Raw genomic sequence first — 22,924 nt, forward strand, 5'->3', positions numbered from 1 at the left:
ACGTGAACAGCAGGTTACTGAGGAGTGGGCCTACATCCAACACTAATTCCACACATTGTCTGGACCAGCCACACAGTTCTTGTTCATCAAACTCCACCAGCCAGGTCTTCATCCCCTAGTGGCTACAGGGCACAACACATGGAAAGGAGCTGACACAGGAACAGAAGATGGCCAGAGAATCTCCCTGGATGGCCATCACTGGACCCTCCTTGAGGGCAAACAAGGTAGAAAGGGGTACTTCGTGGCTAACAAAATCGGGTTCAAAACTCAGGTCCATCACTTAACTGGCTGAAAAACTGTGGGCAATCAGGTACTAAGTCATCATAAATGCCATGTCCACTACCTCGAATGGAAGGAGTAATAATGGTTTACTCCTCACAGCACTGTGATGAGGCTTAAATAAGAAAATAACTAGATATGTCTGGAAGGATGAAAAAAACTCAACAACAATGATCGAGGAGTGAGAGCCAGCGACAATTTTACCATTCCCTGCACATATCTATATACTGTATGGACTTTTGACACACACATGCATCCCAGAAATACAAAAAAATAAATACATACAGAAAACACTGTTGCATAGATAAATTAATACTATTCAAAGTAAAATCATTCATGTACATTTTTAGCACAGTGAAGCACAAATAATAATGCTGACTAAAGGCCAACTGACATTAGGTTAACAAAATACTAAGCACTCATAAAGTAAAAAATATATATATGTGTAAATGAAAAGATTTATGCAAAAATACAACAGATATTTGTTCTGGGTAATAGGCACTTGTGAAATAGTTGACATTGTTTTCTCTGACCTCACTTTCACAATGAACATTGTATTATTTTAAAATAAGGAACAACATTTGCTTGTTTTATTGATGTTATACAATCATCACAGAATACTTATTCTCACACTTTATTGAAACAGTGTACTTCACTATGATTGCAATCAAAGTAAAAAATTTTTAAAAATCTGGTAGATTTCAGAAATATTGGCGGAAGGTCCTGCTATACTGATTTCTACTCTCTTATGCTACAAAAGAAAAATAAACGTTGTATCTGAGAGGCTAATTCAGAGCATGGGTCAGTCACTGACCTGAGTATATGCAGAAGTGGCTCACAAAAAAACCCAAGGGGAACCCAGGTGCTACGAAAGAGAGACATTGTACAAAAAGCCTTTTCACCCACAACCAGAGTGCCTGCCTGATACCTGTACAGGACGGTGCTCCGGATGGGCAAGAGGGAGTCGTAGATGGTCAGGGAGTCGGTGACGCAGTTGTCGGCTTCGATCTGGACGGACTCTATCGACAGGCGAATCAGGTAGCCCACGATGGCCACCAGCTTGAAGTGGCACATGAGCCTCCCGGAGGTTGCAGAAATCTCCAGAGGGTAGCGAACGGACAGATGATCTGCATACAAGTACTGAGAGCAGCCTTCCTCTGTGGAGACAGCGCTCTTGTGTTGTTTTTAGGAATGACTTTTCTAGAAATCTTGTTAGAAGAGTAAAGAGCAGAAGAGGTCCCATGAAGGCCATCTGCTGCCTTTGCCAGTCTGAAGTCCACGCCCCTCTCTCCTGATCACAGCACCTGGACTTCACTTTGAGAAACTGTCCTTATCATGAATATATGGTTTGGTTGGGGTTAACCTCACCCCTAGGTGCAGAGGTAGGCACGTGACTCAGACTGGCCAATCAGAGAGTCAGATAAGCTGGGTCAGGAGTGGGCTTGTCAGCCAACCAGAGATAATGAGACCCAGTCCCAGCACTTCTGCAGGGACTATCGGGAAATCTATGCCGGTTTATTTCCCACTATGGTTACTAAACTGATAAATTATAAGCCTGGATCTGCAGGTGGCCATTTATGCCACCACATTGGACAAATACATTTGATGGGGCCTCAACAGAGGAAAGCAGAGATGCAGAGTGCCAGAGACCAATTCCAGCATGACAGCAGGGCTACATCTGGGAATGGCTGAAGGCATTTCCCCAAACCTGAATAAGATACATTAAATTGATTTCTTGGCTGCCAGACAGCTAAAGGGCATCTTAATCTACATGTTATTGCCTCCTACTGGCCAAACACCTAAACAGCTGTAGGCTAATTCCCCGTTCTGACAATGGACTCTGTACCAAACCCTGACCCTTTGAAGTGTATATCTCTGCCTTGCCTCAGGACAAGTTGTGTTAATAAAAAGTATGGGGTCCTGGGGATGAGGAGAACCTAAGGCCTTAGACTTAAGACCTTAGAACTCAGCTCCTTTAGCTAAGCTCCTCTGACCCCCAAATGCCTTACAAAATTATATCTCGTCTCCAGACTCTTTATTACTCTCTGGACTGTTATTTAAAATCTACCCACAACCTTCTCCCGATTCCTGAACCCTTCTTGATGCTGGGACAAGAGCACCAACAGCAGAGTCCTGATGATATGTTGTCTTAGAACCTGGCCCAACCGAACCTGAAGCCTCCCCCCCCACCCCCACCCCCACCCCAGGGGAGCCCCATTCATATGAGTCAATCAAATTTCTTTTATGCGTAGACCAGTTTGAGTATATTTCTGTCACTTGTAACTGAGAGAGCACTCACAAATACCATCAATTGAAAAGGAAAACTACAGCCCAAAAGATACCGATTTGGAGGCAGGGCGGGGTGGAGGATAGGGTAGGAGGAGGGAAGAAGCCACATGACATAATTTACCAGGTCCTATGGTTGAAGAGTAATCTGACCGAAGCCCAGCTGCATTGGAAAACAAACAAACACACATAGAAAAAAGACCGTCAATCTTGTCATTTCATCCTGTTAGAATTTTGCCTAGAAAAAAATATTTTCAGTCCTTTAAAAGCAATCCAGCATATCTGGGGTTTGTTTTAAAATAATCCAGTGAGGGGAAGGGAGGTTGTTTAGGTATTTACAGATCAAATAGGACAGATGTGAGCTGATGGTCTTTGGCACCGAGTAAAGGTAAGGGTACACTAGAGTTCATTTTTCTATTCTCTTTCCTTTTGTATGCTTGAAGTCATCCATAGTAACAAGCTTTAAACATTTTTAAAGGTAAAAAAGGAAACAACAAATATAATAATAATTAGTCATGTTAATTATATCTGAAATAGTATATGTGGTACAGAATTTTCATTCATTTAACAAATGTGTATCAGCTTCCTACTATCTGCCTAGCATATATATAATTGAAATCAAAAGAAAAAGCTGCATAAATTTTGTATTATGCAAAAATTAAACCATTATACTGTCAAGACAAATGATGGAATTTACATTTGACAAGGCTATGGGACAGGCCGTTTGGAGCACTGGGCAGTGCTACATAACATAGGTTCAGTTCTGTCTGGATGAGGAAAGAGTGAGACAAAGCTCAGAAAAATTTTCCTTCTGCAGGACTTTGTGCCTTGGAGCCTTAGTTTGAATAAACCAAATCAAGTATAGGGAGGGGTGCATTTTAATAAATTCAATTTCATATATATTTTGTCCCCAGTTCAATTGTCCAATCAATGTATGTAACCTTTAGTAACTTCCTTTACCAACATAGCTCCCATATCTTCAACTAATCCTGCTCCACTGGGACTGCCGAGAGAATACTTCATTACCACGGAGACTGCGATACTGACAGTATCAGGAGTGCTGCGGGAAGGAATGCTTAAAGGAGAATTACCCAACAATCACCATTTAGGACCACGGAGTCCATGTCCACAGCCAGACCCTGCAAGCTTCCCACAGAGGTCCGGTTTATGATGCTCGTCTGGATGGAGTCCTTCAGGATGGCGGCCACACAGTCCTCACAGAAGATATGGCCCTTGGCATGTGGCATGACAAACACAATCCAGAAGTGGACCAGGAGGCCACCTTTGTTGTTACTGCTGTAGAGAACGGAGAAAGATGTTCAGAGATACCTCTTAGGAAGGAGACTTTTACAGGAAGCCAGTGGCCCAACTGGTAATTTCAAGGTAAGGCCTGTGAGCACAACTTTCAACTGAGCGTGACTTCCTTCTTTAGGAATTCATCACCTCCTAGTACAGGGACTGGAAGGGGACAGCATCATGGTATGTGTATTCTTGTGTTGGGCTCAGATCTAGAACCATTAGTGTATAGTTGCACCTCCATGGAGAACACACTATTTCTGTGGCTGCCAATCAGTATTCACTGCTAATACAAATAGCAAGTTATAGTTTTTCATACCTCATGGTGTCCATATACAGTGCTAAATCTGCTTTATCCCATTTAATTGTATCAGAAAGGTTGGTTATTATTCCAGTTTTACAGATGAGAAAATTAAAACCAACTACAACTCAAAACCACACAGCTAGGAAGTAAGAAAACCAGGAATCCACCCCATTTTGGTTTCAGTCTGACCCTGGAGAAGGCACTGCTAACTGTTCAAATATTATCATGATTTATGGGGAGGAAAAGCCACACAAGATAATGTTCTGTAGTACATAATTTGGGTAATAAAAGTGAAGGAAAGAAAACAAATTGCTTTATTCTAAGACTTTAATACCGAAATGGATTGTGAATCTGTAGATGTATTGGGGGTGGGGGAAGGTGGGATACAGTACAGGGCACCTGATTTTTCCTAAAAATGATTTGGCCATGGAATACTTTTTTTTTTCTCAAGAGACCTCCAGTGATCAGTTTTTACTGAACATATTTTGAGAAATACTGGTCTGTGTTTTGTTTTTGCCCCGATCCAATATAGCAGCCATGTTAATGGCCATTTTGCCCACTGGCATTAGTACAGGGTCCTGGATCCCAGCTATGGGGAGAAGGCGGGCTTTGGTAGATAAAAAGAAAAACTCAGCAAGAGAGCATAGCAAAGAATTGGGTCACTATTGTGCTAAAAGGGAATTAATCCACAACCGCCCCTAAGAAGTTACTAGAGAATGGTGATACCTTGGCCTTTTCAGGGCTTTGAGAGGAATTTACAGCAGTGAACACAGAAATCCCAAAGCAAGGGACCCCCAATACCTGACATCTGCAATGACAGACTGCTTGTAAAATTTGGAGAAGGCAGATGTTGTGTAAACCAGGTTTACCTGAAAAAGAAAAACCGAGGTCTCTGAAGTCTTTCACTCTGGCTTCCTCTCACAGTACCAAGCTCTGATTAGCTACCAAGGAGATAAACAAGACTCAAATGAAGGCCTCTAACTCCAAACCCAGACATTATTCCTTGAATTAATTTTTTTTTGGGGGGGGGGGGAGTAGTTAATCCTCACCAGAGGATTTTTTCCCCATTTATTTATTTACTTATTTTTTAGAGAGAGTAGAAGGGAGGCAGGGAGGGAGGGTGGGGGCGGGGGAGAGAAACATTGGTATGAGAGAGACACATCAATTGGTTGCCTCCTGCATGTGCTTCAGCCAGGCCAGGGATAAAATCTGCAATCCAGGTACATGTCCTTGACCGGGAATCAAACCCAAGACCCTTTGGTGTGCAGGCTGATGCTCTAACCACTGAACAATACAGGCCAAGGCTATTCCTTGAATTCAAATAAATTTTTACTTCCTGTAGCAGTCTTGGGTTTTTTAACCTTCATTCTGCTTTCTCTGAAGAATAATTTGTTACCTTCATTTATTTCTGTCTTTATTCACCTTAATCAAGCTTAACTTCTGTGTTCTGCCTAAAGTTAATTTGCTCCACAATTAATAAATCAAACGCCTTTAAGCACATTTTAAAAGTGCTTGACCCAACCTCTTTTCTATTAATTAAATGGCATGGAAAAATTAAATTCTTAAGGACACGTTGCTATATTAGCCACTAGGGGGCGAGTGGTGCCCACAACCAGGACAACCACCCCTTTCCCTACTCACCAGTCTCTAGGGAAACACCCAGCCCTTTTAAAACTCCATTAATTGCATCTCAAAAGAGAGACATTTCAATCAATTTATCTTTTTTCTCCCTACTTAGCATTTCTAAAACCAAACGGACCCATTTGTCACATCTTCTCTTGAATTCCCCTTTCTACACAGTAGCAACAATTTACCCACCTAATTGCCCAGAAGGGGGAGTGGGCTGGGGAATCACCTTAGAAATAATATAGTATAGTGGGGGGAAATATGAGCTGTGACGTTTAAATTCACTACGCAACACAGAACACGTTACCTATACCTGCTGAGCCTCCATTGTGCTTTTCTCTCCCACCTCTCCTTTTCTCCTTCCTTTCTTTTTGTCTTTCTTCCAGTCTGTAAAATGGTTGTCAAAATGCCTACCTCTTTGGGATAATTTGAGGAATAATTGATAAATATTAAAAATAAAGGCCAGCGTGGCTCATTGGTTGAGTATCGACCTATGAACCTGAGGTCACGGTTAATTTCCAGTCAAGGGCACATGCCCAGGTTGCAGGCTCTATCCCCAGTGTGGGGAATGCAGGACACAGCCAATCAATGATTCTCTCTCATCATTGATATTTCTATCTTTCTCTCTCTCTCCCTTCCTTTCTGAAATCAATAAAAGAATATACATTAAAAAATAAAGTGTTTAGTACATACCCAGTATATAGAAAGCCCTCAATAAACAAGAGCCACTGCACCTATTTTTGGTTTTGCTTGCTCACTCTCACAGCTCTTCCTCAGTCTACAGTGTATGTAGACTAGTCTACACCAAAGTGTAGTGGAGTCACCACTGTGCAGGCCACCATTGCCATTAATATGCAGACACAATTTGGCAGAAACTTTCTAGTTAATACTATGTACCAAGATTGATGAATCAATATTTTTCTATTTAACCAGTAATAATTTTAGAAAATCACCCAAGGAAGTAATTAGAGATACAGACAAGTAATGTAAATAATTTATTGTAGCATTATCAATAGTGGCAAAAGCTGGAAACAACTTAAATACCCAATAAAAAGTAATTTTCTAACTTTGTAGTATTAAAACTTATTTACTTTTGTTCTTTTAAAATATTATCTTTTTATTAATTTCAGAGAGGAAGGAAGAAAGAGAATGAGAGAGAGAGAGAGAGAGAGAGAGAGAGAGAGAGAGAGAAACATCGATGAGAGAATCATTGATCGGTTGCCTGGGCACATGCCCTTGACCAGAATTGAACTCAGGACCCTTCAGTCTGCAGGCAGATGCTCTATCTACTGAGAAAAACTGGCTAGGTTTAAAACTTATTTTTTAAAGAACATTTACCTGCCTAGAAAAATACAATCTAATGGTAAAAGTTAAAGATCAGATTATAAGACTGAATATCTATTAACACCTTAATATTGAGCTATCCCTTATGTGTGTGGTCCAGAATAAAAAAGGGCTCTATCTTTGGTGATGTTAAATAAGATTTTAAAGTATTTTTATACTTTTATGGGTTTTACACTTTACATATTTTATTTATACTTTTTAAATTTATGCTTTACACTTTTAGATACTTATTTTATACCTCTTTTACATTTTTGGACTTTTCTAAATTGTTATAATAAATATGTATTAGTTCTTTAATGAGAACGTTCTTTTTAAGTGAAGAGATGTCAGTGCATGGAAGTTGAAATAAATGTATGCTGATCACAGAGTCAATCAGCACACATGTCACGTCAGTACCAAAAGATGTTTTAAAGATTACCTGGTTCAATCCCTTTATTTCACAGATGAGAAGAACTGAAACTGAAGCTCATAGAGCCATTTCTTTTACTTTCAGCAGAAAGAAAGAAGCAATTCTATCAAATAAGCAATTCTATCTTACAGCTGACGTGAGCTAAATCCCATGTTTCCTGACTATTTCTTCTGCCGATCCCGCACACTGTGACCCTCCACTCTACCTTTCACCCCCTGACCCCACCATGCCCAGCCACTCACCCCCTCCCCCACACCCCCCATCACCTCACCACTTGTTGTACAGTCCGTGTCACTGACAGAAATTCCCTGGACTCCTTCTGTCGGTATTCAGGAAGAAACTCAATATTGGTGATGCGAAACATTCCAACAAAGTAAAAAGCATCTTTGCTTTCTGTCTTGCCTGTAAGATAAGAGAAAGGGCAGGTAAGGGTCTTTCCCATATGTGTGGTAATGAGGCATTGCCTGATCTATGCCAGTATCAGGCTCCTGAAATTATTTAATTTTAGGCAACTATGTAGTCTACTGGTTCTGCAGCTTGTGGGGTTCTAAATGTAGTTAATAACATCTCTTCCATCAGCAGTAAATCACCATATCCCTTAGGATACTCTATTCTCTCTATCAGCTTCTGACAAGAACTTAAGAACAAGATTAAAAGGTAAAAGGTATACCTCTTAGACAGTCTACATGTCATAGAGTCACTAAGGGGCCAAAGAGAATATATACAATGTTTATGGATCCCAAGTCTGTAGAAGGTAAGGAGGTAAGAAATGTATACAGTCAAGCTCTGAGGAGAAGTGAGCGTAGCGTGAGAAGAGGGGACGGCCCCCAGTGGTCCTTCACTGAGCCCCTGGCCTCTCATCTTCTGTCTGACTTTGGCTGATGCCCAGGGTGCTGGCCCGTCCTCAGTTCTGTGCGGTGCAGGGAGAACTCATCCTTCTGATAAGCCACTGTGGTCCTCATCCCAGTGTCAGATCACTTTTTCTCAAATGCTTTGCCTGTGAGGTCCATGGCTTTGGGCATCAGGCCTGCCCAGAAACAGGCAAAGATACAACTGTGTCTGAGTTGTCTTCAGACAACAGGTGAAGACACTGCTGTTGTTTGAGAAGAGCTTGGGGCAATGAGGGCTTTCTTTCTGCCTTTTCTTTTCTTTCAAGCCCTAATAGAGGGTAGCCAGTGCCTGACTTAGCTTTGAAGCTCAATAAATATTTGTGGGAAGGAATGGAAAGAAGAAGGGAGCTAGAGGAAGAGCACAAGAAAATGCTAAATAAGTCATAGTTATTAAAAAGATGGTGCATGAATATTATGTGAACTGAAATAAATTAGGTGAAAAAAGAACAAGAACCATATGATTTTACTCATATGTGTGACATAAAACAAAAAAAGCAACAAATGACCAAACAAGCACACTCATAGACAGAGAACAGTATGGTGGTTACCAGAGGAGAAGGGTGTGGAAGAAGGTTGAAAAGCATAAAGAGGGTCAATTATATGGTGATGGAAGGGGGCCAGACCTTGGATGGAACACTTAGTGGAATATGGAGGCGATACAGAATTGTACATCTGAAACTTATACAATGTTATTAACATGCGTTTCTCCATTAAATTTAATTTTTTAAAAAGAAGGTACAACTTGGCTGAGTGATAAGAAGCAGCCTCTGTTGTATAGCCAACCCAGGGTCCCACTAGTTCCAAATGGTGTAGTGAGGCAGTGGGGCGGGGAGGGGGGCACAGAGTAGGCGGCAGGAGGCCTGAGCTTCGGTCTTAGATTTGTTCTTTCAAGATAAGTGACTTTGGAATGATCAATTTGCCTCACTAGGCCTCTCATATAAAACAAAGGTTTGTTTTGTTGCTGATTTTACCAGGTAAGTGATTCTGTGACTTTTTTTTTTTTTTTTTTGCCCCCTTGCAGACTTTTTAAAATTTGAATGAGAGCTGTGACTCCTATCTAGAAGTTCACATATCCTCTGGCATCCGTAAGTATTCAAGAAGAAGAGTAACAAAATTGTGAGGGAGATCAAGTAGGCCTTGAAATGATTACAATAACCAAACTCTTTAGCACAGCCTAACACACAAGACCCTGGTTGGTCTCCTGATGAGCTGTACACTTCATTGCTCAAGGCCATTGGCCACACCCAAGTTTCATGTATTGAAACTAACCTGTTATTTGTTGAACGGGTTCTCGCTATCCATACCATTTTCCCTTTGCTCCTACTGGTCTGTCTTCCTGAAAGGATCTTCTCTGACTTTAACACAGCCAACAAACTACTTCTACACAACAATCTTCCAAAACTTCATACAAAAATGCTAGGGCAATGGGAAGTCTCAGTTGAAGGCCAGAAGAGAACTGATGGGGAAGAAGTTGGTTTTTTCTGGGTTGGGGTTGTGTGTCTTTTGTGTTTGACTTAATTGCCCATTGACTTGACTTCTCTCACTGGTATATAAAGACAGACATTCTTCCTGTCTACCACTCTGTCCCCAAGTCTATCACAGAGCCCAGCTCATTGTGGCTACTCTAAGATGTGTCAAATGAATTGTCAGAAGCCAGTTCTTGAAGCTTTCTCTGAATTCTATCCTTGGGCAGGTTGGCTGCCTCTCTTCTGTAACTATAAAGTAATTGATTAAACAAAAAACAAAACAAAAATAAACTCACCCTCCCTTTCAGCACTAAACTCTTTTTTGAAAGTACAAAATCTATATGTGAGCTTTTTGAAGGTAGGAGATGTATCGTGGCATGCCTGATGTCTTGCATTATGCCACACAAATTATAGGTGACCTGAACTGTTCAAGATAATATTTGTTAATTCTTTGCCTATAAGGCTCACTTTCCAACCACATTTTAATATCCTTGATAGAACACATATCTTATATTAAACATATTAAGATGTATAGAGTGGGAAGATGAGCATAAGTCAACAAAGGCTATACAATTGCTGCACTGCATTGGGTTAGTCTTCTCTAAGGAAGAACTTAGTTATGACTCCTGTCCAATCAATCAGATCGACAAAAACATAAAAACAGAGGAGAGAAAGGCTCATGAGTACAATGAAGCTCAGAGAGCTGGAATATCAGGTTGCCTAGAAACAGGCAGTGGGTGGAATGAGGAAATGAAACAGTTTAGCATTCCATTCATTTTTAAAGCTCAAAATGGACTAAATGGATTACATTTCTGAACTAGTCAACATTTGCTCCTGAGCATCCTCCTCCGCTCTCCCTATCCCCCATCTCTGCTCCTCTTGCTCACCTGTGGGAAGAGAGCAGTAGTAGGAAAAGGAGAAAGGGGAAAGCAATTCTGGTTTCTTCCTCCAAAAACCTCAACAGTTTCAGAAATGGTTATTAGTCCAAGAAATAAGAAAAATCTATCAGAAACACCCAGGGGCAGATTGGGCCTGCATTTCTCCTGCTGACTTCACTGGGTAAGCCCTAACTCCAAAGGAAAGTAGGTTTTAACTCACTGATGTAGAGCCACAGAAGGGTCCAGGCTATGACTGCCAGGATGAACAAAAACACTGTGAAGAGAATGATTTTATTCTGGACATTCCAAAAGGGAGCTTTCTTCTTGGGCTGCTTCTTGAGTTGGGCTTTGTTGATGGGTTTTCTTGGTGGCCGTCTCCCTGGTCTCCCTGGTCTCCCTGGTCTCCCTGGTCTCCCTGGCAGCTTCCCGGGGGCACTCACCACCTGAACTGAGATATTAGATATCTAAAAATAAAAGATGTGTTATCAATTAGAAGGAGTCTGGAGCAAACATTTCAAACTCACGGCCCACAGGCCGCATGCAGCCCACAATGAATATTTTTGTGGCCCAGCCAATATAATGGTATGTAAGACACATTTTAATAAAAATGTCATAACTTAATTTTTACAATATCCTGTTAAACATAATCTATCTATATAAAACCCTAATTTGCAAATCGACCAAACAGCGGTACGATCAGCAGAACAACTGGTCGCTATGATGCACACTGACCACCAGAGGGCAGACACTCAATGCAAGAGCTGCCCCCACAGAAGGTGGGTGTGAGCAGGGGCCACCAATCGCCCTGCTAGTTGCCTCACAGATCAGCCCTGATCACCAGCCAGGTCTAGGGACCCTACCCATGCATGAATTTCATGCACCGGGTCTCTAGTTATTAATAACAAACTACAATGTTCACTAATGACTGATTACTATAATCGTGTTGCATTCATTTTCCTTACTCGCCTTACCTGCAGGTGCACCATTTCTCTCCACTAATACTAGGAGTGAATATTTTAGTAGCTGATTGCCACATCATTACTCTTGGACTGACTTTTTTGGTGTGTGCAACAGGAAATATTTTGCTTTCAGAGAACAAGAAAAATAGGTTTATTTGCATTATGCTTATTAATTTGTGTGGTTATTCAGTGTCTGGTAAGTTAATGTTCAAGAAAAAATATTAATTTTATTAAAATGTCCTATTATTTTATGTTAATGATTACTCATTTATTTCAGCCCTTTGTATTCAGCATGCCTCAATCGAAATAAACCTACATTTCTATGAAAATTGAAGCTTTTGTTATTTTGTGGCCCACATAAACTTAAACCTTGCTTATTTGGCCCGTGTTAGCTTTGGAGTTTGCCATGCTTGGTTTAGCGCTTAAGTGCTATCTCTCAGCAAAGAGAATTTGGTGCTAAAATGCCTAAATGTGTTAGTCAAATGATTTACATAAGCATAATAAATTGACTTGCATTTGAATCGCACAATTAAAATCAGAAAAAAATAGACATTATGTAAACTCCAGTGAAATGGTTCCCAGGTCCTCTCCTCAACTCCCCCTTTTGGCTAATAGATGCTGCAGAGGATAGGCCTGAATTTCATGGAGTGTAGACTGGAGGACTGGAAGGTCAGCAGTTGATTCCTGTGTACACGGCTGTGAGGATATGTGTTTGTGTTTAAATGTTTGTATTATATAGCTTTTCTCCCATGACCAATTTCTTCGGGGCTGAAACAGGATTAAAATAAAAGTATAAGTTCCTTAGAGAAGCAATTTCTTAATTGTGGCCTCAGGACTGAGTGGTAGGAGAAAGGCATGAAGGATGTTTGTGGGGGGCTGTATGTAGGAAAGGACCAAAGTGCTGCTTTCACCATTGCCGCACACGTATGCACTTTTATGCCAGCCGCTGCCCTGATCCATTTCCCAATCACAGACAAAAGAATGATTTAAAAATAAAGAATGAAATAGAGGACTCAGAGAGGATATTGGTTTTATTGTATTTGTGTAAAAAGTGTTATATGCTGGAGGAAAAATACATCATTTAACTATTTCCCTTCCCTTTTTTTCCTCCTCTATCCTCTGCCATTTGATCCTGTGAATTCTTTAATAATGTATGTGAGAGTTTAGCTTCTTTGAAGGAGAGATTTATACATGTCAGGGTAACTAAACTCCAGTGATGAAATGACTTTTAACCACACATTCTCTTGAAGGCAACCATCTAGAACACCAACTCCAAAGAAATAATCTCTCTTCTGGGCTCCCCTAAGAGTTCTTTCATTCTGTTACTCTCCCTTATTCTTCCCTTCAAAGCACCTGTCTTCCCGTCTTTAATCCTACCAATTCATGGGATAATATGTGGCCAAGGACATTCTCAATTATTCATGGCTCCCTCATTCTTTTTTGCCAAACACCCTTGTCAACTCCTGGAGTGAAATGTAGCTTATATTCCTCCTGGTGAAATTGAACTAGACCAGACCTCATTTCATGTGATGTCCTGCAGGTTTTAGGATGATGTTTCTAAAGAGAAAAACATTCCATGAGCTGATTATAGTGTCACACTATTTTCAAATATTCCCCCAAAGAAGTGAAAAAGAAAAACACGCAGAAATGCTAGTGCATGTAGCACTGACAAGGCCAGGGTTGGGTCTTTGAGCGCAGGAACACATTATAGGCAGTCTCAGTTAGCACTGATTAAATTTTAAAATGGAATTTGTGCAGAGATCAGTACAATTTCCCTGGAGTTTTACAAAAACAGCTGCAAATCAATTGCCAAGTACAGCACTTCAAAGCAAGCCCACATTTGTAAAATCCATTAAGTACCAGAGGAGGATAAAGTATTTCATTTTTATCCCCTTTATTTTTATAAAGTAGCAATGGTCTCATTTTACTAGCAAGGTCAACAATAAGTGGCACTCAAGCAACAGAGAGAGCTTCCCACGCTGTACTTACATTCACATCAGCAGGTTTGGATGAAACATCACTGTTTTCTTTGTCCATTTTTCAGTGTTCCACATGTGAACATCCAAAGGTGCCTCAAAGCCAGTTTTCAGCCCCTTACATTCTCTCTTGAGAAGAACTGGTGGCCGCATTCAAGCTAGCTTTCAGAGGAAAGGAATCAATTTACCTTCCCCGGGTCCAGTTCAGAAACTGAAGCTGCCTCATTGCTATATAGCGAATGTTAAAGGGACCTAGCAGTCAGCGTTGCACCCCAAGCTAAAGCTTTCTTCATGTAACTCTAATATGAGCCAGCCCCCCCGCCCCCGGACTGAGCCTCCGGGCAAGTTTGCCTCCCATGGATACAGTCCAACAACCCCCAAATATTTACAAATCATTTTTAAATTTTTGCCAGCCTCTACTAAAGCATATTAAAATATCTCATGTATAACCTTCGGCTCCACCACTTACAATTCTCCACATCCCATTGCTCTTGCTTCGGAAGCTTCACTCTCCATCTTAGCTCTCAATTTTCCAGCTACCCTCTCTGAAAAGCCCTAGCTAAGAGGTTTGTTTGTTTGTTTGTTTGTTTGTTTTCCTTTTTCTTCCCCTCCTCTGGCAATACTCAGTAAACCCAGGCTCTTTCTGATAACAGTCTCCTGTTCCCATCTCTCCCATTCTTCCCAAGTCAACCTGAGTTAGGTTCAAGCTGAGGAGAGGAAGGAAGTGGTGAGGGGCATTGTCAGAATTTTCCTTGGGAGGCCGGGAAGGAAGAGGCAGGGATTGCTCATATGTTACACACCTTGTCCTTGTGACAAGAACATGCTTCCCTGGGGGCACTGGGTGTCAATGGAAAACTAATCAATTGCCCTTTTTTATAAAAAATATGTTTTTATTGATTTTACAGAAAGAGGAAGGGAGACGAATAGAGTGATAGAAACATCCATGAGAGAAACATCATTGATCTGCTGTCTCCTACACGCCCCCTACTGGGGATTGAGCTCGAAATCTGGGCATGTTACCTGACTGAGTATCAAACCAGAGACCTCTTGGTTCACGGGTTGATGTTCTACCACTGAGTACACTGGCCACCCACCCCTCACCCCTTTTTTAATCCTTATCCAAGGATATGTTTTTATTGATTTTTACAGAAGGGGAGGGAGGGAGAGGGAGAGACATGGATGTGAGACCAAATTTGAAACCTGGGTGTGTACCCTGACTGGGAATCAAACCCATGTCCCTTTGGTGCAGGAGAGGACACTCCAACAAACTGGCCAGAGCTAACCAATTGCCCTTTAAAGAAGAAACACTACTCTGCTGACCTAGACACAAAGGGCTGGTCCTAGGAAAGCAAGTGAGAAACTGCCTGCTGCAAACGGCGAAAGATTAGTGAGTAAAACAGAGTGGCAAAAAAAGTATATCACGTTGTACACATTCGCTTCTGGGCTTTCTTTGTTTATTAATAGCACTGGCGAAATGACTAATAATGCTTTAGGCTTGCTAATTATAAGACTGGGATATTTGAAAATGAAGTCCTCTTTAATTGCCCATTCTTTCTGCATTATTTTCCTTATTTCTAGACCCGCTTATTTCACCAATATAAGTTAACTATATGGCCCTGGGCAGTGGCCACTGACACAGACTCTCCTTATGTTCAAACATTAGGCAGGCTCCTCTGAGCCCTCCCTTTGAATGGGCCTCATCCTTGGGCCTTGTGTCCCCGGCCTAGCCCAGTTGTAGCAAGAACCCTGATGTCAGTTTAGTGAGCATCTCCATCTTGATATTTGATCAAGTTCCTCATCCCCCAAGTTGATGTATAAATCCTTGGCCTGACTTTATCGAGAACCCCTCTACCCTCGAGATCTCCCCTTAGTAGGTTTCCATCCACTGGCCCCTCATTCTGTTTATTGGTCATAAATCAAAGGTTATCTTAACTGTATTTGAAATTGAGCTCTGTCCTATCATGAAGTCTCTCTTGTATTGCAAGAGCAGTGACTAAAACCTGTCTTTACTGCCTCTCGCTAGTGTCTTGCTGTTTTTGTTTGACATCACCAAGAATAAGACGGGGCAGCAAATCCTAGGAGGCTGCACTATACGTACAGAATTTAAACTCAGTCATAGCCTCAGCCTGTTTGGCTCAGTGCATAGAACATCAGCCGGTGGACTGAAGGGGCTTGGGTTTGATTCTGGTCAAGGGCACTTACTCGGTTGCAGGCTCAATCCCTGGCATGTGCAGGAGACAACCAATCAATGTGATGTTTCTCTCTCTCTCTCTCTCTCTCTCTCTCCCTCTCTCTCTCTCTCTCTTTCTCCCCCCCACTTCCAATCTCTATAAAAAAAAATCCTCAGATGAAGATTAATAAATAAATAAATAAATACATACACAAATGCAATCATAAAACCTGCCTGCTACAGGCTTTTTATTTTTTCCAGCAATCTATAATAATAAAAGCATAATATGCTAATTAGAGCAGATGTTCTTCTGGACGAACTTCTGAAAGAAGCCGGGGCTGCGAGGGAAGCCCAGGTCCCGGGTGCCAGAGGGAAGCTGGTGCCTCCTATATGTATTCCAACTGGGTATATGCCATGGTTAGGAATCAAACCCACAACCTTTCAGTGTACGGTCGATGCTCCAATCGACTGAGCCACACTGGCCAGGGCGAAACTTTTCTTATAAAGTGCTGGGGGCGCGGGGGATTATTACCTCCAGGGGTCAAATATTCCAGAGAAGCCACTGGTTTTGAGCAGCAATAACAGCTGAGGTACCAGACAGAGTCTTGGTAAGTGCCCATGCATCCATCCACGTGTTGCTTCCTCTCTCATGAACGTTCTGACACAGGCCTCCTTCAATCCCAAACATATGACAAAGAGTCACAATAGTCAGATGTGGGGCGGTGCTTCCCTTCATAAAGGTTTGAAAGACAGTGAAGAGGTTTTTATTCCTTTTCCAGGAACAAAGGCTCCTGTGCTGAGGGGAGCAGGGGAGGTGTCTACGTGCTGGCCATGGCGTGCAGTGACCTGCACTGGAGGAGAAACACTTCACCATTGCATTCGGCAGTGGTCACTGGGAGTCCATCACTTATCCGATAAATCAATTCAACACATAAACACTCTAAATATTTCAACCTTCTGTCCCAAAGGCAAGCCCAGTGCATCTGAAGGCCCAGAGGTAAGGCCAAGACATCAATCCAACCTGAGCCCCTGGAATAGAAGGCTGTTAGCAGTGGGGGTGACATCTCCATCCTTGTCTAACCAGAGGAGAGGCCAGCTCTCCCATAACTGATAAAGTTTGTTTCTGCTACTTAGGACCCACTTCTCTCTATTATGATAAATGGCCACTGGAGGCGTCATCCTATCTCCAGTCTCCACCCAGCTTTCTGCAGAGGGGGAATGAGTCCTCAGGAATCACAAGGGAAGCCAGCCAGCCATTTAACACTCTCACCCTCAGTGTCCTGCAATGAAACGACATGGCAGTGATCATGACTTCTCTTTCCCTGCTGACTCACAGGGAGCATCCTTCTAATCCTCTGGATCACATCCCATGGGTCTTTTTGAAAAAATGAAATGATAGGAGGGCTTCTTAGAGAACCTTTATATCAGGACTATTGTAATACCCTCCTCTAGGCTCATCTCTCACAGGTGCATATGACCACTGGCCAAATCTTCCTGAAATAACAGTCCAATCTCCTTTTGCTCAGTCCCCCTCGCCTGACATTCAAGATCTTCCTCGGTGTGAAACCAGGCTACCTTCCTCTGTCTTCCTGTCATATCTACTAAATTTGCTCTTTCAAAGTATGCATTTTCGATCTTTATTCATCCATGGTTATACATCTATTTGCTCAACATTTATTGCATGCCTACTATGTAACAGATGCCAAATATTGTTTAAATGAGTTAAATATATCACTACCTTTAAAAAAGCTCTCAATCTAGGACGCAGTCATGCAAACTACTGATAACAATATTATGTGAGAAGTGCTCTCAAAGAGGTGTCGACAAGATGACACAGAATCGTGGAAGCCAATATTAGCAGCCCTCTCCTCGGAATCAAGTGCCCCTAACACTGTCACCACCGTATCTGCAGCTCTCTTGCAAGCTTTTCCACCCCAGTCAGCAGCACTTTCTTCTTTACTTAAAAGTTTTATTGTGTATACCAGTGCATGAGAATTAAATGTTATAATAATTAATCAAATACCACTTTGTGACATCCCTCATGTTGTCTTGATTATTCAGTTTTGTCATGTGTATAGCCTATCTCCAAAAGCCTTGAAGATCAGGTCCCTCCTGGACTAGCCTCTTTGATGTAATAGCCTCGAGGGGCTGGGGGTGAGAGTCCCTTCGGGAATTGGTTGCGTCTGGGACTGGCACCACCTTATTTTAAGCTAATAAGTTAGCCTGATACATGGATGGTGGTAGAAGACACAAGACTGATGGCTCAGCAAACAGCATAAGTGTGCAAGTTTGCATTGGTTCCCTATTTCCCTTACGTTCCACAGGGGTGACACAATTTGGTTTAGATGGTTGCAGTTTATATCATGGCTGAGGAATGCTGAGCTTGGGGAATCTACCATTTTTATAGCAAGCTATAAATAAGCCTGCCCATTGACTGAGATATTCACTCATCCTTTAAGTTGCTCCCTGAAAACATACCCGGAAAAAATAGCTGAGATAGCCATCAGGACATTACATTCTCGGCATACCTAGCACATCGTGTCCTGAGGCTGCCATAACAAAGTACCACAAGTGTGGGGTTTAAAATGACAGAAATTGATTTTCTCACAGTTCTGGAGGCTAGAAGGCCATGTGTGAAATCGGTAGGGAAGAATCCTGCCTTGCCTCTTCTTAGCTTCTGGTGGTAGCTGGTGCTGCTTAGAGCTCCTTGGCTTTAAGCTATCACACTTCAGTCTCTACCTCTCCTCAGTTGTACATAGGATCCTCCACTCATGTGTCCCTGTCTTTTCTCTCCCTATAAGGACACCAGCCCTATTGGATTAAAGGCCCACCCTACTCTGGTATGACCTCATCTTAACCAATTATATTTGCAATGACCTTATTTCCAATTAAGGTCATATTCTGAGGTAGTGGGAGTTAGGACATCAACATATATTTTGGGGGACATAGTTAAGTCCATAGCACCCTGCAAGATCTATAAGAGTAGGAAAGACTATTAGAGAATTGTCTCTTTCAATAGAGTAAACTTGCTTCTAAGAGCACTGCAGAAATTCTATAGCCTGGTCAGTCTGGGGCAGCTGCAGGTGGCATTCTAACCATATTGGCTAGCTGTTATCCTAAACCCCACTATATTCTTCTGACTCTTTTTCCCTTCATAGGGAGGAGAGGGGAGGATGGCGCAGTATGACTGAGTCATGGTCCAGGAGGAGACATTAGTACATCACCATGGTCAGCCATGTCAATACCAGGGGCGAATGGTCAGAGATTGTCCTGCCCTAGACCAGTAAATGCGGAAACAAGAGGGTAATTGCTTATGCTTTTTTTCTTTCTGGTTCAGTGAACACATTAAAAAGACCTCTTTCCTCTATGTAGGTGCCTGGTGAAAAGACTGCACAATTCAATATAAATATATGGTTGAGCTAAGGGGCACTTGGGTGAACTAGATCAGAAGACATTCTACAATACATCCCTAACCAAAGAAACCCTAGAGGCCCAGCACTCACACAGAAAACTATCAACATATTGAGTTTGCAAAGCATCTGGCTCACTGTAGGAGATGAGTCAGCTCAATGTTTGATGAAGGAATGAATCTGCTGTACAAAAAAGCATTGACTTTGGAAATTATGTGAAGGTCACTGCATAACAAAGGGATGCTTTTTAAAACCAGCTGAACATCAGATTAATCAGATGGAAAGGGTAGGATTGGGGAAATGACTGAATAATGAAGGATGATAATAATAATGATAGAATAAAATAAAATAGATAAATCAAATGAACTTGGCATAGGGAGGCATGAAGAAAAAGCAGAAATAAAAACAAGAGGAGGAGAAAACAAAGGGACAGGAACAATTGAGTCATTTGATATGTGCACCCCAGTGCTTACATGGTCCTGGAGAGCATCTCACTTCTTAGCAGAGTCCAGTCTTGCCCTGCTCTGCAGATTTAGCTTCTCTACCCATGTCATTTCTGTCATGCTGCTCCATGCTCCAAGCTTCTTTGGAGTTTAGCACCTTGTTATACCAACTCTCCCATAGGCTATGTGCATATTCTGGAAACTGAAATAAATCGCATTCAACTATTTGCTCATTATCCCAACTCAGTCCCAATTAGAAATCCCAGTGGCCCTGATGTAATTTACAAGTGGCAAAGGAGAAATGCCTCAGTAGCCTGGCTGGTGTGACTCAGTGGTTGAACACTGACCCATGAACCAAGAAGTCACTGGTTTGATTCCCTGTCAGGTCACATGCCCAGGTTTCAAGCAGGCAGGAGGCAGCTGATCAATGCTTCTCTTTCATCATTGATGGTTTTTTTTTCCTCTCCCTCCCTTTCCCTTCTTCTCTTTCTAAACAATTAATAAAAACATATTTTAAAAAAAGAAATGCCTCAATATTGGTCATTTCTGTTAAAGGTGAAACGTTTGGGAGCACAGCTAACATCCAAATAAAAGCAAAAATTCTGCCCTTCTCTAGTCCCTCCCCGCCCCCAGAAGAAAAAAAAATTATCTCAGAATTAAATTAGACCCTTTCTCTCAAGAGTTGTTTGGATCTCCAACATTTCCTCCCCTACTTGAGGGAAGTTATATGGTAATGAAGCAGGGTTTTAATTTTCCTGTGTGTGTGTTGTTGTTTTTCTCAATTACAAACCAACTGTAGGTTCAAGTTTTGTTCCAGGCAATACATACGATGTCTGTGTGATTTATGTAGCATTAGCAACTAATTTATTTTTTATTCGTTCCTACCAGCACCTCTCTTTGATCAAAGCTTCCCCAAAATCTTAGGGTATCTGAGATGGGTGTTTATTTGCCAGGTCTCCTGGTTGTCATGTTGTTATTGATCTCATTGGAGAATTCTAAACCATGGTTAGGAAGGCTCATGGGCCTACTGCCAGGATGCAGGGACCTCCAGTGGAATCTTATTGCCTTTCCCCAACAAGCTAAGTGCATCTGGCTTACTGAGGGTGTTTGCTGCCATCGTCTCACTTTCTTGTCAAGCATGAAGGATATATGAGCAGATGTCTCTGCTAAGTGATCTTTCAGTGCATCAATTTGCTCCAGTGGGCTGGAAAGAGTTTTATCTTAAATGGTACTTTTTCACTTCTTTCACAAGTTGAATGTCACTAGAAGTCCTTGATAGCACCAACTCACAGTTACCCACAGCTGCCAAATCCCCTTTCTCAAGATTCAGGCCCTTCAGCCTCACTGATAAAATGCAGTGGTGTCTCAGCTAGTTAGCAAGGGATAGAATCTGCCCACTGGGCTGGTATCAGACTGGGAGGGCCATTGTTCTCCACAGTAATCTGGAGCCATGAGGCAGGACTGCACAGGTAGGGGCTCTGGTTCCTGACTTCTCTTATGGTAAGTCCACATTAGCTGAGGGAATTTGTTCCTTACCAAACCCCTGAGGGCAGCATGGGGCCTGGCATATAGCAAGTGCTCAGTAAATCTTGGCTAATGTACTAATTAAGTACCAATTAATAGCATCTACTAATTTCTATGAATTAATGGATACAGCACTGCTAAAGACCTAGCTTATCCATCCTTGTTACTTTTACAGAAGAGAGTATTGCAGATTACTTTTCTTCTCAAAATTAAATTTCGTGCTCAAGGAGAGTGCCTCGCTCATTTTATCCAGATCCTGGGCCCAATGAAAGGATTCCAAATAAAAAGAAAGATTGGCACAACACTGACACGGTTTTGCAGGAATATTTCAGGTCAGGAATTAAAAGTAAAACAAGCTACCTTAAATATTGCTACTTACGTGCACAGGGTGCTCTGAACTCAGAAAGGAATTAAACACATCACTTGAGCTGCATCCAGAAAATCATTCCTGTCTGCGCTTGACCTGAATTTAGACAGCTTTTCCCTGTGTGCTCCTGCTGGGGAAAGATTTAGTGCTCCTTGAGGGCAGGGACCCCTTCTTCCCCTGGGCATCCCCTAGAGCAGTGGTTCTCAACCATCCTAATGCCACGACCCTTTAATACAGTTAGTCATGTTGTGGTGACCCCCAACCATAAAATTATTTTTGTTGCTAATTCATAACTATAATTTTGCTACTGTTATGAATCATAATGTAAATATCTGATATGCAGGATGTATTTTCATTGTTACAAATTGAACATAATTAAAGCATAGTGATTAATCACAAAAACAATATGTAATTATATATGTGTTTTCCGATGGTCTTAGGCAACCCCTGTGAAAGGGTTGTTCGACCCCCAAAGGGGTCACAACCCACAGGTTGAGAACCGCTGCCCTAGAGCCTAATACTGAGTTTAGGATCCAGAAGGCAGTGTTGCATAGTGGAATTCATAAAACTTTGTAATCATAATGTTTAGAGTTCAAACTCCAGTTCACCTTCTTACTAACTGTGCAAGCTTGGGCAATTATTTAATCCTCACTTTCCTCATCTGGAAAACTTTGTAAATACTTTGCAAGATTATTATAAGCATTAGAGGAGATGTATATAGCACCTGATACTTAGTAGGTGCTTATCTTGCAAGTGAAATTCTCTTATTCTCATTATTTTTTCCCTTCAATTGTTCTGAAGCAAGATCTCTTCTCAGGCAGGGTGTCTCATTTTGTAATCTATGTGAGCCAAGCTCATCCCATCTTAAGACTGATGCAATGCTCTCCCAAAGAACTATTAACCCAAGAATGTGGAACCAGAATGGATCTTTCACTTTAGCCAATAGAAGGCCATTATGTGTGTTTCATTAAAATAAAGGTCAGTAGGGTAATATTTACCCTAAATTCATTTGAACCATAGTGAGATTTATCCTTGCCCTTCAAAATAGCTTGACATTCTTAGCTTAGGTCCATAAAAGTTGATATATTTATTTCAAAAATATATAATAGGCTCATAGCCACATCAAATTTTTTATTTAGCTGAGTGGCAAATCAATTAACCACATTTTGCTGTAGTTGTCTTGTCTAAGACATTCAAGTTAAATTCTGGAACTAATAATTTATGTTTTGGCCCCATATTTTGTGATATGATTTTTACCAGTTGACCCTTTTGTCCACCAATCCTGTGTGCTTTGCAA

At 41.6% G+C, this 22,924-nt stretch overlaps 1 protein-coding gene across 1 annotated transcript in view; it reads right to left on the reverse strand.

Moving 5' to 3' along the window:
* Positions 1-14,016, reverse strand: part of TMPRSS7 (transmembrane serine protease 7) — a 45,350-nt gene extending 31,334 nt beyond the window's left edge. Inside the window, exons 1-7 of the mRNA XM_059687867.1 lie at positions 13,727-14,016; positions 10,999-11,242; positions 7,816-7,946; positions 4,967-5,034; positions 3,668-3,861; positions 2,690-2,728; positions 1,208-1,436 (exon numbers count right to left, since the gene is read on the reverse strand). Of these exons, the coding sequence (XP_059543850.1) occupies positions 1,208-1,436; positions 2,690-2,728; positions 3,668-3,861; positions 4,967-5,034; positions 7,816-7,946; positions 10,999-11,242; positions 13,727-13,774 (953 nt within the window). The 5' untranslated portion in view covers positions 13,775-14,016. The remainder of the gene's footprint in view (positions 1-1,207; positions 1,437-2,689; positions 2,729-3,667; positions 3,862-4,966; positions 5,035-7,815; positions 7,947-10,998; positions 11,243-13,726) is intronic.
* Positions 14,017-22,924: the final 8,908 nt, after the last annotated feature.

Source organism: Myotis daubentonii, chromosome 3 (genome assembly GCF_963259705.1).
Source record: "Myotis daubentonii chromosome 3, mMyoDau2.1, whole genome shotgun sequence".
In the NCBI taxonomy this organism is placed as follows: Eukaryota; Metazoa; Chordata; class Mammalia; order Chiroptera; family Vespertilionidae; genus Myotis; species Myotis daubentonii.